This window comes from Columba livia, chromosome 3, assembly GCF_036013475.1.
Source record: "Columba livia isolate bColLiv1 breed racing homer chromosome 3, bColLiv1.pat.W.v2, whole genome shotgun sequence".
NCBI classification, from domain to species: domain Eukaryota; kingdom Metazoa; phylum Chordata; class Aves; order Columbiformes; family Columbidae; genus Columba; species Columba livia.
In genome coordinates, this window is record NC_088604.1 from 89,368,896 (window position 1) to 89,388,172 (window position 19,277).

General features: G+C 33.8%; 1 protein-coding gene across 7 annotated transcripts in view; it reads right to left on the reverse strand.

Moving 5' to 3' along the window:
- The window catches only part of KIF6 (kinesin family member 6), a 148,652-nt gene that overhangs the window by 116,706 nt on the left and 12,669 nt on the right, over positions 1-19,277 (reverse strand). For all 7 annotated transcript variants that reach the window (XR_010471542.1, XR_010471545.1, XR_010471543.1 and 4 more), the window contains exons 4-6: positions 12,614-12,761; positions 9,959-10,068; positions 1,184-1,313 (exon numbers count right to left, since the gene is read on the reverse strand). Coding sequence is in view for 3 of the 7 variants with exons in the window: in XM_065058147.1 (XP_064914219.1) it covers positions 1,184-1,313; positions 9,959-10,068; positions 12,614-12,761 (388 nt within the window). In the remaining 4 variants the exon portion in view is untranslated. The remainder of the gene's footprint in view (positions 1-1,183; positions 1,314-9,958; positions 10,069-12,613; positions 12,762-19,277) is intronic.

Sequence of the window (19,277 nt, forward strand, 5' to 3'; positions counted from 1 at the left end):
TTAAACTGATCAGATATTTCCCGAAGATCTTTCTCCATGTAATGAACTTTCTTTTTCTGTTTTCATTATCAACTATCATGGTATCTTTTCAGGCTTTTGAACTCAATATCATATTTTTGTCTCCTCTATTACACTTTGTGAAGTTTCTCTTCTCTCAATTGTATCATTTTTTCCATTTCAGTATCATCCAAAAGTTCCATGCCTTAATATTAATATTTACTAATAGTCCAGAAGTATAGCTTGATAATCTCTTGCCTTAACGTCTTTCTGCCTCTCAAAATGTCCATGCCAAAATAGTCTTCCTTGAGAAAGAGATAATAAATCATTCTTGTTTCCATTTACATTTTGTAATCAAACTCTTCATCCCCTGTGCCCAGGTGTACATGGTCTGCTAGCAAAACCAGAGTTACTTGACTATTTCATATACTTTAAATGTCTTTTTTTTTTTTTTTTCATTGAGTTATTAAATATCTTTTTTGGTCAGACAGAGGAAGAAACCCCACAAATTTCTAAAACAGAATTAGCTGTGTTGTGATAAAGACAAATTGACAGTGCTCACATTATATAGATTAAAAAAAAGTCCTACAGATTTTATTAGTGGATACGGAAACATTTCATTTGAATTTTCCAGAATCAGTAAAAACACTCTTGTCTTTGCATATTGGCAAGTATTTATTTTCAATGTGCTTCACACTATCATTTGACTTTTTACACATAATACCACCTGCTTATGCAATAAGAACAAAAAAGGGGGAACTCCTAACACTTACTGTAACTACTTCAAAGGTAACTTGGTACTTCTCTGGGAATGTTTGACAATGCTTTGTAAGGCCATGTTTTCTAATCTTTAAATGTGTATGCATGTATGTATAGATACATGGCACATTCAAAAGTCTGTCAGTGGTTTATGAGGAGTAGTTTTTTCTTACTTATTTTAATTGCAGTTAGGTACGACATCAACAACCACAAATCAGATTCACTAAGGAGAAACAGAAAGCTGTTTGCAACCTGAAAACCATAATGAAAGAAAAATTTATTTAACTTCACTGTGGAAATAGACTCAAAAAGAAGACATTTACTGATCTATCTCCAAGGACTTCCAAAATATATATATATCTTATGTGGAGATATTTATGGCTATTTTAACTCCGGTGATGTTAAGATTTGTAGCAGCAGTTCTCACCTCAGCAATCATTCTGTTGGTGTCTCCCAAGAAGAGCAAGTTTAAGGCTTCCTCTTCATTGGTCGCTTGCTGAAGAGACAAGTTTTTCAGATGAATGTTCTGATCAGGGTCTTCCATGATTGTCACTTTTCTACAAGGAAAAAACAAAACAAAACAAAATAAACTAGAATTGTTGTAAGGTGATCTTTGTTCCATACTTTTATTTTGATTACACCTAAAAGGTGACATCTAAAACCCAAAACCAATCATAAGAAAATAACTAAAATCCTGAGAAGCTGATGATTTACGTTAAAGAAAGTCCTGTTGTTTTTTTTTTTTCACTCTATCACCTCCTTTTTATTCTTTTATTATAAACCTTTGCATAGAAAAGGAATATATAGACTCCATAACTATAGAGGAACCTCTGGGTTTTTTTATTTTTGTGAGGCATAGTAAAATCTCAAGAGCAAGAATTTAGATGAATCATCTATTACAATCAATAGTGGTTTGTTTGCCATTACTACAGAAATTTAAGCATAAATGATACATAAAGCATACCATAATCTTGATGAACAAATATGCCTAGAATATTTCAGAATCAACACATCTCTAGCCAAAATGTTTGTAATAACTTTGCATTTGTCAAGATCATTTCCCTTTTCATTCTTCTCAAATGGTAATAACCACAAATATAAATGACACCTTTATTTAAATTAAAAGCAAGAAAAGAGAATTATTTTAGTTATTTCCACTCAGGTTAGAAATGCTTCTCATTGTATCTCTATAAGCCCTAAAACTCAGAAAAAGGAAGTTAGATGGAAGTAGCAAGGATATGGCAAAAGCTCCAGGAGAGCTACTAAATATCACTGAAACTCCTTTTCACTTCTCTAAATAGACCTTTAATATATATATATATATTTTTTTTCCTTTTGATCACGTTACTGAGAGTTGAACTTCATTTGCTTTACTGAACATTAAGGTCTCCTCAATTAGGGCATTCTATAGTATCAAACATGGAAGCCAAGCAGTTGCATCACTGGATTTGGAAAACTCCCAGAGTGAAGACTCTATTAAAAATGAAATAGACTAATACTGAAGCTGAATGACATGTCCTTCAGGGTGAATTACATGTTCAGAGACAACAACAAAAAGCAAATCACAACTTGTTTAAAAGAAAGACTATTTAAAAAAAACAAACAACAACAACAACAAAACAACAAAAACACAGGTGTGTGTCCCCCATACATACCGGTAATACTTTTTATATATATACATATGTATGTATATATGTGTGTATATATATTTTTTCTCCATATTCTTCGAGGTTAACCACAAGAGGGAGTATGGGGCTTGAGTTTTTATCTCTAGATAGTTCTTGCATATTAATTATTCCAAGCTGCTTCAAAACCACACTGGTTGGTTTTTGTTTTGCTTTGCTTGTCCTTTTTTTCCCTCAAAAACTGACAGAATCAAGTCGAGCATTCCATAGAATTACTCCTAAGTATTAGGGAAGTAGTTCACCCTCTGATGGTCAAAACATTGGAATGGATATACAGAAATAATTTGAACACATTGCAATACACTCACTATTTTCAAGAGAAAAATGCATGTAACAGTATACACAATGCCTCTTTAGTAGTCATAATAATTGTTTTTCCAAGTATAATTGCCTCCCACTATAGCCTTAATTTTGTGTGGTATGGTAAGGCAGCAGTAGTACAGTCACTAAATTCCACTTCCCCATTCAGAACATAAACCCCAAAGGATAATTCTCCTCTTGCATAACAATGTTTTGATAATGTCACGTTGTATCCTGTCTGCAATTCCATCTGTGCGTGCATCACACGCTAAAGCCCAGAATGGTTCTGATTACAGCATGATGCTTTGACTAACTTTAACATTTTGAAATGCAGAGTCCGCATCATCTACCTCTTTTCATAGTTTAGGAAAAGAATGTTGTTTTACAGTGCACACTTGGCATAGTATTTAAATTTTTAAGGATCTTTTCAGACCATATTTTGATCAATGGTTATAAACAATTTCCAGACAAGGAAGATATGTCAATGAACTAAGTTTGGATGAAAAGCTCTGGAGGATTGTTATATCAGAAAGCAGACAATGAGATGTCACAAACCAGTGACAAAGTCAAGACTGATTCAAGAGGCAAGATTACAAAGTTAGTCAGCCACCAGCATGAGTTTCAATAGCACACAGATTTGATTTCCATTCAAGTATAGACCTAGTCCACAATCACTTTAACTTGTGACACATACCAGAACTATGAGAACGGAAAATATTAGTGCAGGCTGTTCTCCTGACATGACATATTGTGATAGGAAATCCTTCCCTCTGTCTCCAATGAATTCTACATGTGAGACAAGAAAAACACCATTGGCTTGTTCTACACTTTCTGGGCACAGGAGTGCATTGATACTGATCGAGAGGCTGTTGCATGTTTAGAAGTTAGCAATCCATGTAACAGTTCACCTGAGTGGGCACAGCCTGTGCTGTGGCATCCAGGACTGTGTCGTGCTGCACAGACCCCTTGGCTGCAGGATAAATTCAGCCAGGCCACTGTAACAGAAGAGCCTGCAAACAGCTCCCACCTGGCCATCACACCATCTGTGTGGCTTCGCCTTTAGCAAAAAAGTCACAAGAAATTCTCATGAGAAGACCCTTTAGAAATGGGTCTGTTTTCTTGTAAGGAAATTATATAACATCTTGAATGACCGATAGGATGGAATCGGTGCTGTTCTGCGCAGTGCACCATGGGAAATCCACCCAGGCTCTGCCCAATGCTGCACAAACCATGGGTGCCCAGCATGTGATGCAATGCAAGGTTTACTGGCCATCTACATTCCTCTTCTTATTCTGTCTTATTAAAGCAGTTACCTTATTCAGCCATTTGCTGTTGGGTTTTTCTTACTGAAACTTGGCAAGACCCCTGCACCACTTCTCTCCCCTGCTCCTCCACGGTACAGAACAAGGAGCTACAACTGGAACAATGAGATTGGTGGTTCACATTCAAACAAGACATATAAATTCTGTTAGAATTTCTGGGCAACTGCATAATATCACAAAAAATGTTAAATAATACTTTGATATTCAAGAGTAAAGTTGCCTTGAACAGCACAGCAATAATCTTAAAAAAGTTTCACTGGCTTCTTCTACTGGGTTCCTGGAAAGAAATCAACATAAAATCTGGATGGGAATAAACATGTAATGTATGCTGAAGACATTTTACACATTTAAAATGTAATTTGTTTGAACTGTAATGAACAAAATAATCTTTGAAGAAATGATCTGGAGCTGTTTTCAGGTCTCCATTAATGAACAGAAAAGATTAAGTTTACAAACCTAAGACTCTCCTTATCTTCCATATTCAGTAGTAACACACTGAACACACTTCATTTTGAAAGAATGCATTTCATATTGAAAGAGTGAGCTATTATAAGCTTTACAAATTTTAAAACACAGATAATTCTCAGAACACTGAAAATATAGTTCTTGAAGATCTATGGATGATGGTTTCTGGATTACATATCTGGTACAGCCACCAAAAAGGGGAAGGGCTGACATTAACACTCTTGAGACTGAAGATAGGCAACAGATTTATTTGCATTAAAAAAAACCCAAACCAAACAAAAACAAACAACTCCCCCACAAAATTAGACTGAATAAAATGTATTTCCCGTATGTTGAAAATTATTCCTTTAGCCTTTTTCTTTTTTTCTCCTTCTTCTTTGTTAAGGAGTACAGAAATTATTATACCAGTTGGTTTACAATATAAATTTTTCTGAACCAATATTCAGTTCCAGATGTTTTATAAAAATGAAAATATTTTACACTAAACCCATGGAACATAACAGTTCTGCATGTCACTAATATATTAGTATAGTGGTCATTGTTGATGTTTGAAGTTAATTGACTCTTAGTTTAAAGTGTCTTCCTTTTCATGGAATTGAGTTCACTTAATCTACAGTTCAAATAAACTTCATCTTTCAGAAGCATAAGCTGTTTTGTTTTGTTTTTAGTCAGCCAGCATCATACTAAATCTTATACATTTCCCTATCAAAGAGGACTTTAAAGAATTTTCATACAAAAATAGGGAATCAGTTAAGCTGGCTGGCCATTTAGATTACATTTTCCCCCAGCCACATGACTCCTGATTAATGGTTGTCTGAGCTATCTGTGAAGTAGCTTCTAAACTAATGGAGTTAAAAGACTGACATTTTAAGGTAAAAAAAGCATTAATTTTATACCGCTTTCACATGCGAGAGTGTCACCTACTGTAGTCTGGACAGGTAAAGCAGTAGCTTATTGGTTGTCCTGACTTAATCTATGACTAATGGTTCAGTGTCAAGAAGATTCTTAGTTCTTAATAAATAATACTAGTTAGCAAGAGTTTGTACTGGTAGGGTGTAACTACATTAAATTGGTATGAGTCTGTATCATGGTGTTATATAAATTACAAATACACTGTACAACAGAGAAACTGTTAGAGGAGGAAGTCTTGTACAACCTTGGAGCAAATGAAGAGCTTCAGAAAAAATTTCCTAATTTGAAAAGTCCTGCAAATTTTTTATGAAAACAAGAGATGGCAGTAAGATTTCAAATAGTCTTCTACTAGCTATATTTTGTAGCAATAGCTTTGTACTTTTTACATGTTTTAAAATAATCATAATTTATTTGTATAAACATGGAATTCTCTATAGCTACAACCAGAATTAGATTGTCAATATTAAATTTTTTCATTCTAATAAATAAGATTCTTCAAATGTATTTGCATCTGCATATGCTATGTTTCAGCTACAGTGTCACAAAATTAAAACATGGTCAGCTTTGTATTGAAAAACAAATTACAATTGTAAACTAAGGCATATTGTACATGAAGTGTTAAGGTATATCAGACAATAACTTCTATGGGCTACGTGTAATATCATTACAACTAAACATTATGAAAACTGTTTTTTTTCCTGTGAAAATAAAAATTCAATGGGATTTCAACCCCAAATTTAGTTGATGCATAAGTATCTACACCTATTACAAACATGATACATATTGAGGTATACATTTATCAATAAATATGTATATGCATACACAGCTCTACATATATAGAGAGAAATAATTAAGTAATTCTATATATGAATCTATATACATTTACATACAGATAGACATATAGATATACAGATCTATGAATTAAATTCAGACATTTGTCAGCAATTTATTTCCAGAAAAGTAGTGATTTTTTGTAAGAACCTCCTCCCTTCTTATCTGGCAGACTCTAATGAAATGATTAGGCACTATTAAGATGAAAATTTAGTAGTGTACAGAATATATGAAGGATGGCTACACACAAAACACCGACTTCAGGAGCTGGGGATTCCAAATCTAATCATGCAATGATTAGATGCAATGTGCAATTTTCAAATTTTTTATTATTGAATTTGCCTTAAATATTAAATACAATTTTAATGTCTTTTTTTTTTCCAAGTACTACCAACAAGTCTCTTGCGTGTTTTTCATAACTTCTATTACTTGACTGCCATCACCCTGTGTTTATTCCTTCCATCAAACTGATAACATCGACTCATGAACACAGAGTTTGCTAAGCAGAAGCTCATATCTTTGATTCAAATTGCATCCCCTTCTTCTGCAGGAATATAGATAACAACACTGTTCCAAAACGATGTTCATATTTTAAGAGGCTAACTAATATTTTATTTACTCTTCTAAAATGACAAATGTTTTCAAGACTTTTCTTGTCCATCTTACACAGACTGCTAATATTTAACTAAGCATACAAAACACGCATTTGGCTTTATATGGTACTTAAAACCTTAATAATCCACTGTGGAGTTCAACAGGAAATTATGCATAATATGACCCTTTTAAAGTACAAAGAACAGAAGTGCCTTTTAATATTCTCATTAAATACCTGCTTTTAAACAAATTTGAGGAAGTTTGATTATGCTGTGCTTATGCCCACTGAAATCTTAAAAGGTCTAAGCACATAGAGTTCTCAGAAAAATTAAATGTATAGTAGGTAGTAAACACCTGGTGTATTTTACAAATATTTTACAAATATTAACCAAGTAACTAAAATACAGCTAATCACACAACTACCCCATCCAGCCATCTGTATTCCCTTTTTAGCTCAGAATGTCACTATATATTTTTAAATTTTGAACCTGTAAAGAAGCATCTTAAACAATAAACAAAAGCTTATTAAATACTTCTATATAATGCTAAATATGAGTAGTGAAGGTGTAGCTTTAGTGTACCGTGTATATTTTTTGACAAATGATGTACTGGAAACAATAATGACCATGTACGGTAAAACCAGTAAGCACTTATTAAGATTAGTTACTCTGCAGAGAAAAATTCATTATCTCAGTGAAACCCATCCTGCAACAGTACACACTACATAAATTTACAGGTAATTATGGTGTGCTTTATCCCTAATTTACCACCAAATTATCTGTCAACTTTTACTTTTTCAAAACAGACTAATACAAACAAAGAAGTTATTCTTTAGCTTAATTGAATAACCACGAGAGAGGTTCTCCTTCCCCTCTACTCTGCCCTGGTGAGAACACACCTGGAATGTTGTGTCCAGTTCTGGGCCCATCAGTTCAAGAAGGACAGGGAGCTGCTGGAGAGAGTCCAGCGCAGGGCAACAAAGATGATTAAGGGAGTGGAGCACCTCCCTGATGAAGAAAGGCTGAGGGAACTGGGGCTCTTTAGCTTGGAGAAGAGGAGACTGAGGGGTGACCTTATTAATGTTTAGAAATATATAAAGGGTGAGTGTCATGAGGATGGAGCCAGGCTCTTCTCGGTGACAACCAACGGTAGGACAAGGGGTAATGGTTTCAAACTGGAACACAAGAGGTTCCACTTAAATCTGAGAAGAAACTTCTTCTCAGTAAGGGTGACAGACCCTGGAACAGGCTGCCCAGTGGGGTTGTGGAGTCTCCTACTCTGGAGACATTCAAAACCCGCCTGGACACATTCCTGTGTAACCTCATCTGGGTGTTCCTGCTCCGTCAGGGGACTTGAACTAGATGATCTTTTGAGGTTCCTTCCGATTCCTAACATTCTGTGATTCTGTGATTCTAAAATTCATTTTATTAGTAAACACACAGAACCTAGTTTTAAAAGTGATATTTTCCGGGGTATATGACACCCAAATAACTGTTTCAAATAAAGCTGCAATTAAATTAATGAAATTCAATTTAGCTCAATTGAAGAAAATAAGTTTAATAAAATGAATATATGAAATGAGCTAAAAATATTTGAAAATAATGTAAAAAATGCAATTAATTATTTAATAAAGTTGAATAAGCTAATAGCATTAGCTAATAAGCTGAATAAAAGTTTAAGTAACCGACTACTTTACCTACGTCTGTGAAAAAATCTGCATCTTTAAAAATTAACTCAAAAATGATAGTATTACCCAAGTTAGTCTCCAATTTAGAATTTTTCTCTGCATAGTACATGAAGTGGATAATAAATCTAATTTAATTCCTCAGCTTTACCATGAAAAATATCGGGAAATACACACAGATGTTATAGCATCAATATGTGAAATCAAAAGTGAAAAAATCTAGTTCCATTTTACAGATGAAGTGAAGCAATAAGACCAGCTTACAGACCAGTCTCCTACTTTGAGTTTGTTGGCTGCCTTCCTTATCTCTAGAATAGCTTGTTTTACAAAAATCAATCTTGAAATTTTTTTGTAGCTATACCGCATATTGTGTGGAAAACTAAAGATCGATTTTAAAACCAGTTGAAAGACTTTATTTTTTAAAGAAATATAAGGGGTTTAATATGTTAACAGTGTAATTAACTATTTTGATATAAAATTCTATTGACTTTTGTTATTGCTCCATTGGCTGTTTTGAGTACATTTCCTGCTCTTGTATCAGCAGTGATTTAATTGCTGTGAATATTACATGTTTCTGTCACCATCATGTTGAGTGGGTAAGTTTATGGTTTCCAGAATTATTTCAGGGTATTTGCAAATCCAAGCAGTCAACAACTCTCTTATTGATACTTATTTACTGTTTGCTAAGTTATTTTAAGAATAATGCAGACTATATATTTTCAGAAGAAACTTAGAAACTGAGGTCTGAACTTCCTATAAATTAAAAGATCTTTAACTTCATCAGGCTTATGTTTTCATGATCTTATAACCTTTCTTTACTACTCTTCTCCAAGTATTAGTAGGTGCTAGTGTCTTATCAATGAGAACTACTATAGCAATTATCGATTCTGAGGTAAATGTATTGTCCTTTGGAGTTCCTTGTGGCCTTTTCTACCTGTTACTTACCTTATTTCATAATAGCTGATCCTAGAAAAATAATAGCCCTTGAAGGAAAAGCTCCAAGTGGAAGCAGGGAGTTTTTCTCCCTACCGTTGCAAGGAAATAACTGCCTGTTACATATGTCTCTGCCACACACAGAATGCGCATACCCATATAAAGAGAGATACTGTCACAAGGAAAACAAGAATATCTGTTTTCAGTGACTGCAGTAGATCTCTTCTGCATAGTATCAATATACATTTTTAATAATTCCACTTTCAGTTACTCCTATCTAGTTTCCCTAGCCTCTCTTGCATTTAAAATAAGAGAAAATTTAGACAGTGTTCATAAAATAGAGAAAATAATGGATTTTGAGTGAATTAACACTGAGATCAGTAGCACAGTTCCAAAAATTCCCCAAACAATACAACAGGGTATCTGAAAATGATTGTTGTTGTTTTTGATGATAATCTTGTAGTTTTGTTACTCACGGTAAATCTTTCAATCTGGAGGCCTCGTGTCTTGGGTCCAGCAGATCATAACCACATTCATTGTAGATTTCCAAGTAGGAAACATGAGTTGTATACACTTTACTGCCATCCTGGATAAGAAAAAAGAAAAAAAGGAAAAAAAAAAAAAGAACTATAAAGAGAAGTCAGAGCTAGACCAGAGAACAAATTTATCACTACAGCTTTTATGATGCTTTCTTACTCCATCTCTTCTTCTTTTCTTGGGTATCAGTTACATTTTCAATTGGTGATACTTTTATGGTTTCTGTTACCATATCCATAAAGGCTCAAGAAGAAGAAAAACATAAAGGAAAAAACCCACCACCAAAAACAAAACCCCACGACCAAAAAACAAAACCACAAAAACAACCACACATTGAAATGGTTCTATAGTATTTTATTTATGACCTAACACACACACACATCGCCCACATCCTCCTTTAGAAAGAAGTTTTTATACCTGGAATGCCAATCACAACATCATCAGCTACTTATTGTTATTTCTCACAGTCCCCTTATATGTAGCAAAAAGTAGGATACATTACTTAAGCTTTCTTTCTAACCTGTAGGCTACAAGTCAACCAGAAAATTTATGATTAAAATTCACTTCTCTGTTCAATGAGAAATTTAGTTGCTGACATATTATCTGAGTTCCTGAAGTATTTCAGTTGACAAGTATCATTTACTTATTAGAAAAATTTGTGTAAGGAGATGGAGACAATAAGTAATATTTCAGGTGAGGTAAGTTTTTTAAAGTTGGAGGTTTTTTACAAGTTGTATTTATTCTGTTCTGTCATTGCTCTTAGACATTGAGACATTACAGTGTACACAGTTGATCCAGAAGAACCATACAATTAAATTGCAACCAGTTTTCTCCTTCTCTCAAATTCCATGAATTCTCTTTCTGCCAGGTTTGATAGCACTTCCCCATCCAACCCCCCCAGGAGGCATTTTTTTAATTCAAAGAGTAAAAGACTTCAAATTCAGTGAGGCACAATGATTTTTAAATCAGCTTGCTTAATTTGTAAGTTCAAAGGTTACACATTGTTTCTGCAAGGTATTTCTACTTTCGTAATCACAAAACTATTTTGAGACTCGGTATTGTTTCCCTCCCTACTTCTGCAGGGCTTGAGTTGTTGAAATATACTGTTCATTTTTACTTTACTGGATTCACATAAAAAGTAAGTTTATAGCTCTTTGGTTTAGGTCAGTCACTGCTCTGGAGTGATGTGTTTTGCCCCATAAACTATGTCATATTCAGTATTCAAACAGCAATTGCATTGAACTGTCAAGTGCAGGAAAATCTTTGCAGTATTTCAAAAAAGAAAAGAATTAAGAAATAACTGGGACAGAACTGTAAGACTCAGAAATACTATAAGATGAGGGGAAAGGGAAGAGACAGAGAAATCATATAACTATTTCAGATATTTACTACTGTTCAAGTTTTTGGTGAAACCAAGTCAATGTTTATATGAGTGCAGTGACTATTTCTCCACTACAAGTTTCAGACACGAAGCACTTGGAAAACTGGTTTTCGAAATAAAGTTTACTCCATTGAAAGTGTTTTTCTAGACACTGTTAATTAGTGTTTCGGTACTGATTTTTTAAAATAGTCCAAAAATAGTTTTAAAAATAGTCCAAAAGCTTTCTTTTTTTCATTTTTTCTTCAATTTGGAAATAATTAATTAAGAATAATGAATAACAGCAATAACAATAATAAAAACCAACATTCGTGACAGTTTACTATTGACATCTATACCTCTACATATGTTGTATGTAATCATGTTAAGAAATGTGCCTAACAGTTTCTATCCAACCATATTAAGTGAATCATACTTCAATTATTAATACCATATACACTAAAAACACTCCATATAAATGCATAATTGGACTGAAACAGAAAACAGTAGAGAAGGAAAGCGAAAATGAATATGGATATCTATTTTCTTTCAAACACTTAAAGGATTTGTATTACTGACTTTAAAAATTGCTTTACATCATAATAAGATGTATCTAGCGTATTATTCTATAACATTCTAGCTAATAAGTAACATCAGACAAAATAAAGGCATTAGGTGAAATAGCTGAATATTTTAAAATGTTTAATATTCACTTTACTGTTTCACTTTTTTTTTGGGGGGGGGATGTTTTTTTTTTTAAGCATCAGTCAAGCACAAAGAAACTAGGTAACTTATGAAAAGTGAAAATAGTGGTCCGTCTTTTATACCATATTTTTGGTTTACATAGGAATCAGAGCAACTTTTGTACAAGATGTATGTGATGCAAAGTACATAATACAAAACCAGAGTGTAGCTAATATAAGTGTTAAGACAAGGAGAACCAATTATGTGATCAGAATGTTCGTTGTACCAACTAAAGATAGTGCGGTTTTTAATACCACAAAAAACCCCTCCAGTGATGTCCATTATTTTCAGTCCAGTGCAACAAAATAGGTAACCAAAACTAACAGCAATGTATTTTTGCATAACGTATACCATCAGGTTAGACATTTTCTTTAGCATTGCTTCAGTATTAATTTTAGGGCTTCCTCTAACACTTACAGGAACAGCCTTTTGCGATATAGTTAAGTATTTGTAAACCAGACATTAAAAATAAACAGAAAATAATGATCCATACCTTCTGCAGTTGATCAAAAATATAAGACAGAGTCCTGGGAATGATGCCTCGATCACTGTAACGTTCTGCTCCTCCTGTGATGGTAAAAGTTTTGCCACTGCCTGTCTGACCATATGCAAAGATAGTACCATTATATCCTGCCAAAACACTATAGAATAAAAAAAGGGGACATAATTAATATATGAGGCATATTTTCCATAATCAATTTTGTACGGAATCAAAACCAGCAATTCTTAATTACATAGTAGCTGTCTTCAGTAATACAAGGTCATGCTTCATGATAGGTATTCTAGATTGAGTGGAATTCAAGACAGGTATTCTAGATTCACTAGCATTTAAACTATCTGGAACTGAAGGACTTTTTGATGCCTTGACTTACCCCATTTTTCAATATCATCAATACCTGATCATATTTATTACTATATACATTACCTTTGTATCTTTTTTTCTTTGGCTGGTGATTTTTTGCAAGAATGATATTTAGCTTCTTGAAAGGCTGTAGGTATCAGGATTTGTGACCATTGATACACTACAGGTAAAGAATCTAGATATATTTCACATTTGGCATCATTAATTGCAACCAAAGAAAACTATATCATGGTTAGAAACTCATGTAAGGATACAGTTATACCAGGGGTCTTTTTTATTCTGAGAACACTATACTACTATACTAAATTATCAGACTACTTCTAGCTTGAATTAGAGTATGCAGGAGAACCTGTGCTTTTATCAGCTTAGTAAAGTCTTCATTTACTACGAAAACACAAAAAAACACATTGGTAAAAGCAAACTTTTACATTAGAACTGTATTTGTGCAAGAATCTTCTGTGGAACAGCAATTGTAGCTATGCAATGGCATAGGTTGAAATGACACTCAAGCTCAATCATCTTTTTTCACACCTCCTGCTGACATAAGTGCCTAACCAAAATCTAGTTCAAATATCTTTCTCTAATTCACCACACTCTCATTGTTAACTTCCACCTGATTTCTATCAAACAGAAGATAAACTTAAGGACAGTGTTTTAGCTGCACATTGTGGAGGGAACGTGGGCCTTGGCTGCAGCTGATACACTGAAGGGAATTTTCAAGTTGTGACTCAACACATTTCAAGGTTTTTGGTCCTGGTTTCTTTCGAAGGGAGAGGGCTTTTAATGCAACAAACAAAAATCAGTCTCCTAAATTGTGGTGATCTAGATTCCACTACTGATAAGCAGTACAATTCAAAGGAACTATTTTTACATGCAAATACAGCATTTTTTTCATATTAGTATATGGCAAAATTTCTTGCACTATTTATGAAGACAAAGTCATATATTTCTCAACTGAGACCCCTTTGATGGGCTGACACCTGAAAAATAACTAAAACATTTAATTTTTTCCTTGATATTAAAAGTAAAATTTAAGGAATCCAATGTTTAAAATTTCTTTTGATACGGTTGACTATCATACATTTCCCTTGTACAGCTCTGTCTCAAAAGAAAAAATACTAAAAGTCTAATTTCTAATTGATCTATTGTGAATTATTGTGAACTGTCCTGAACTTGAAAAGTATTTTAAGTGCTCCAAGACTTTATCCTTCACACCAACTGGCTATAGATAATGAGGTAAATATGATGGACATAATTATTCTTAATTTTCACTTGTCTGTAAAAGCAAACAAAAACTTAATAAAATTACCAGCAATTACTAAAATCGATGATAAATCAAACTAGGACTCATGAGAGTCTATAGTTGATAGGATATATAATAAAGAAATCAGATTAGGCTGTCAAGCTTTTTCTATTCCCTGTCAATTACAAAATATTTCCTGGATTCATCGGTCTCAAAATTTTCTACAACAAACCCAGCAACTCCTGACAAAATATATGCAAGCAGTATTTGAAAAACAAATAATCAAGAAAGAATTATTTTGTTGATAAAATTTATCAGAACCAAAATCTACTTTGGATTTTATTTACTACACTTAAAGTCCTACTACTTTAGCTAAGGAAAAGCTAATGTTATTCTTGTGCATTTTGTTTATTGAAAAAGTGATATATAAGCTAAGATTTAAAAAAAAAAAAAAAAGAAAAGAAAAGAAAATGGGGCAAACAACCCTTGCATAAGAGGAAAAGAACTATATATAGATAGCTGCTGGTCTGGCGCCACAAATGATGCAATGGTCTCCAAGTTATTAAAGTTTATTTAAAGGCCTGAGTGGTTGCCAAATTGCTTATTTTAATCCATTACAGTAGGATGTCAGAGGCAAAACCAGAAACATGTTGAAAGGAACTACAGTGAACATCTGTTCCCAGAGACCAAAGTGCCCAAAGACAGAGTATATAAAGATTTGAGATTCCAGATGTCAAAAATCAAAACAAGTATTATTATAAAACACCTCGTTCAGCTATCTTAGGAATTTCAGTTGTCCACTGTGAGAGTATTTGAATGCTGAAGACAGTAATGAGTTGTCAGAAGGCAAAGGGTATCAAAAGAAGCTCAGAGATGGCAGGTTCAAAACAAGCAAAGGGAAATGATTCTTCATGCAAAATGTAGTTAAGCTGTGAAACTCCTTGCAATGGGATGATTTGGATGCTAAAAGTTCACACAGGCTTCAGTAGAGACTGGACTAACTCATGAAAAAATAATTCCCTCAGGACTACTAAACACAGAGAAATCAGAAAGTCCCTAAGATACAAATGGCTACTCTAGCCATTAATAACAGAACAGAACAGAACAGAACAGAAAGGTAACAGAATACTTGGAGGATGTAGCTCTACATGCTTACACTCATTTTGTTTGGTTGGTTTTGTTGGTTTTCCCTTGAATAGTCTTTGGTCTGACCCAGCCTGGGTTGTTCTTTTGTTTTTACATATCTGCCTGCTGGCTCTTTGGCTTTTCTAGATCTAGCATTTTGGGTTGTTAACTTTTCTTACTCTTTCTATTCTTTAAAATTGTTAAAGGTATATATTTTCAACTACTGTGACATGGCCCCTGCACAAAGGTGTGTTTTGCAATGTCTCTAAAAGAAGTGCTAAATGTGTGGCTGCAAACTACTAACTTGAGCTCCCTGTACTTCACAAAAAGCTACTGATTAGGATCACCACATATGTAAACATAGGATAAAATGTCACACACCATACACTCTCAAAATAACTACAAAAGTCAGTGAGTTTGTTTTATTTGATTCATATATTTCTTATACTTATTGTGGCAGCATAGCTCTGAGCACGTTTCAAGAAAAGATTGATTGTTCAGAAAATGTGAATATGTCAATGTCAATAATGTATTCTCACAGTCCAATGTAATTACAGGTAACATTAATGTAGCATTACAGAGATGACCTATGAAAGTGTTGGTTATGATTCTAAAGGTGACTTTCATCTTGGATTTTGAAGTGGAACTCAATCTTCTTTTATATATGTGTGTATAATTATATATATAATTGCATCCTTTCCATATTTACAACACTCATTTCTTTCATTCAGAGTATATTAAAACTAAGAATGAAGACAATTGAAGAAAAGTTTGCTTGAGGTGTTAAGGAAGCCTATAAGGAAAAGAACTACCAATGACGTAAGTGAAAATGCTGGCAAAGCCTTCTAAGAGTGAAGTCCAAGCCCGTGAAGACAGTATGGAGAATAAATCTCCTTTCTAAGTCTAGTAAGAAAACCACCCTCATAAAAGACAAGGGACTAGGAGTTCAAGTACGACTGAACAAGCACCTTTGGCTTAGAAGCAAGCTGAAGACTATGATCTAATCTTCTGAAGAGTAGATGGAAAGACAAACTGAAAAGGAAAATTCTCTACTGTATCAGCTTGTTCACAAAGAATTACACTTATGAACTAAACAGAACCAAAGCTTATGTGTACACATCAATGTTTATGAAAGAACAAATTTCAGAACTGAAGATGTGTGACCACCGATCAGGGTTTAATATTCTGAATATCAGCCAATGTCAGTTTTGAAGGCCCGTATGTGATAAAGTCTACATGGATTAAGTCATATAAAATCCATGTCCGATGTTATTAATTCACACTTCTTTGAAGGAACTTCTCTTGGATTCAATGGGAATACAGGATATTTTAGCAATGAGGCTGTGGAAAAACTATTTTCATAGCAAATACTTGCTAAAGATATACTGTGCTGTTTTTCCACTTCTAAGAACTACAAGTCAAAAATAAATACCAAACTTGATCAATCTAGCTTTTGCTCAAATACCAAAACTTATCAATCTAGCTTTTGTTCATTGTCCTAAGGAGTTTCTATTCAGAAGGAGTTTCACACTGAAACAGTAATATATGCAGGTGGACCAATACCTAATCAATCAACAAATCAATTAAACCAATGTCTATTTACTAAATACTCTGCAAGTTTAAGATACATACAACACAGTTTTCAACCCAAGATGCAAAAACCTTCTAGGAAAATAAAAATGTTGAAAACTTCATAGCCCTTTAGGCACCCATAAAACACTATTTTAAAAAACAACACATTACACTGCAGAATTACCCTTGACAAAGTGAAGGATCTCTCGTATGCTAAGAGTTAGTATAGTGAGCAGAAAATATACATATTCTCCCTTTTATTGCAAAATGTAATCACAACAGGTGCCTAAAAAGGTTGGCACCAACTATGAGATGACAAGAAGAGAGTGTATTTTCTAAATAGCAGCCACCAAAAGGATGCTTGAAGTTTCTTACTTGCAAATTAAAGCTGTCTATAATAGTAGTGGAACTGATTTTCTATTGGGAAGCGTCTCTTTATTGCCTATTCTGCAGAAGCTACTTTGCAAGATGTCACTTTACCCAGGTGAATTCTGCATCTTTGCTCTACAGATTCTCTCAATAAAAAACCCAAACCTTTGTTAAATGTAGTATTTGAAAGCACACAGGTTGGTTATTGATGGTAGTCTTGTGCGGACTTTATAATATGCATACATAAAAATCACACACTAAAAGGATATTTTCAGTCATGTTATCAGAATATCCAGAATATTGCAACTTTTTTTGATCCAAGTAAGCTGAGTTTTGGCATGATTAAGGAGACACTTTGTTGAATAAATTGTCTCTTTACTACTTCAAACAACACACATCAAAGACATATAATCCAAGGAGAGGCTTTGCTGAAAAGATCTTTCATGAATTTATGCAATGTTGTATAGCACTCTATTCAGAAGTTCATGGACTGCTTCCAAAGAGATTAGCTAAAATGTTGCTGGAGAAATCTGTCTCTGATATATTTTAGCAGTTATGCCTGTTATGATTGTCAGAGTTCCTGGAGGGTCCTATTTTTTTAATAACACAAATCTCAGAACTATGAAGCCTACTACAGAGAAAAATAAATTTTAAAAATACTATTACTAAAACTGGTCCAAATTTATATATGTTTCACTGTGTTAGAAAATTCTAAGAGTTAATTTCCCTTACATGCTATAACATGCGGACATACATTTAGAACACTGTGTGATAGACTTAGCTTTTATAGAAAGAAGAGAAAGTGCTCTTCATCACATGCCACATAAAGCAATCTTTACAAGGTAAAACACATATCAGTTTTACTTACAGAAATACTTAGGGTTAGCTTTAAATATACAGAAAAGGAGATACCAAAAAGGTCAGTTTCTAATAACTAATCTGTCGTTTCAGCTTTGTTTCTAATGCTTTACAAGTAGCTATGCCATGTTCCTATCTGGAAAATATGGGCCAACTTAAATGTGTAAAGGGAAAACCTAAGTTGTCGTGTGCATGAGCAGTAAGTCTGACATGTTGGACTTCATACCTGTCAATGACAAAATCTATTGAATATGGACAAGTGTCATTGGCCTGAGTTGCTACATGTAAAGAAGTCTCAGAAAAATTACCCAAAACCTCAAATTCTGTGAAGACAAGATTTCCAGAAAAAAAAAAGGATGATACTTCTGGAAAAACACAGATATATAGCAGTTCTGCGAACAATCATATTTTGATCTCATTTAATATTCTGAGCTGTCTACGTATCTTGTTATCAACATGTAGGAGATGTCATGACTGCCAAGAAAGGCCCAAAAAGGTCACACTCTGCAAATTCAAATGGATCAGAAGAACTAAAACAAAATGAATCTTAATATTTCTCACAGTGAGAAACTGACTTTTACTTTAAAAATTCATTTTAGATCCAGATCCCTAGTCAAATAAATAGCTGTTGCACAGTTGTGTGCTGGCGTTTTCAGTCACCCAACCGACTTGCCTCAAGCCTAAAAGTTGTCTAATTCCTAAATAAAGGGTGTGATACAGAAGTCTAACTCATGCAAGCAATTCCACTGAAATTGATAGATACATTATGTTTACAACTGCTTAATGTTCCTCAAGTGAGAGCTAGACAATTTATGGGTAGTCACTACAGTTTAAAATATCATTCAGTACTTTGTCCTTGAATATCTGAGACAATATAAATAGTGGTATAAAGCCCAGTGACAGCAGACAGAGATTGAAAGCAGACTGAGGTTGGTTTATTGTGGTTGGTTTTTTTGACTACATTTTGTTTTAATTTCCAGTAAAGATCGTTTGTTCTATTTAAAGTTTATGGACACAGAACTTTTCATTTGTTTCTGTGCTCACTGTTAATGAGAACTCAGAGAGGCTTGTGCCTAAGTATAAAGAACAACTCTGGTTTTGCTAAATCAAACAGAACAGTTACCTCCA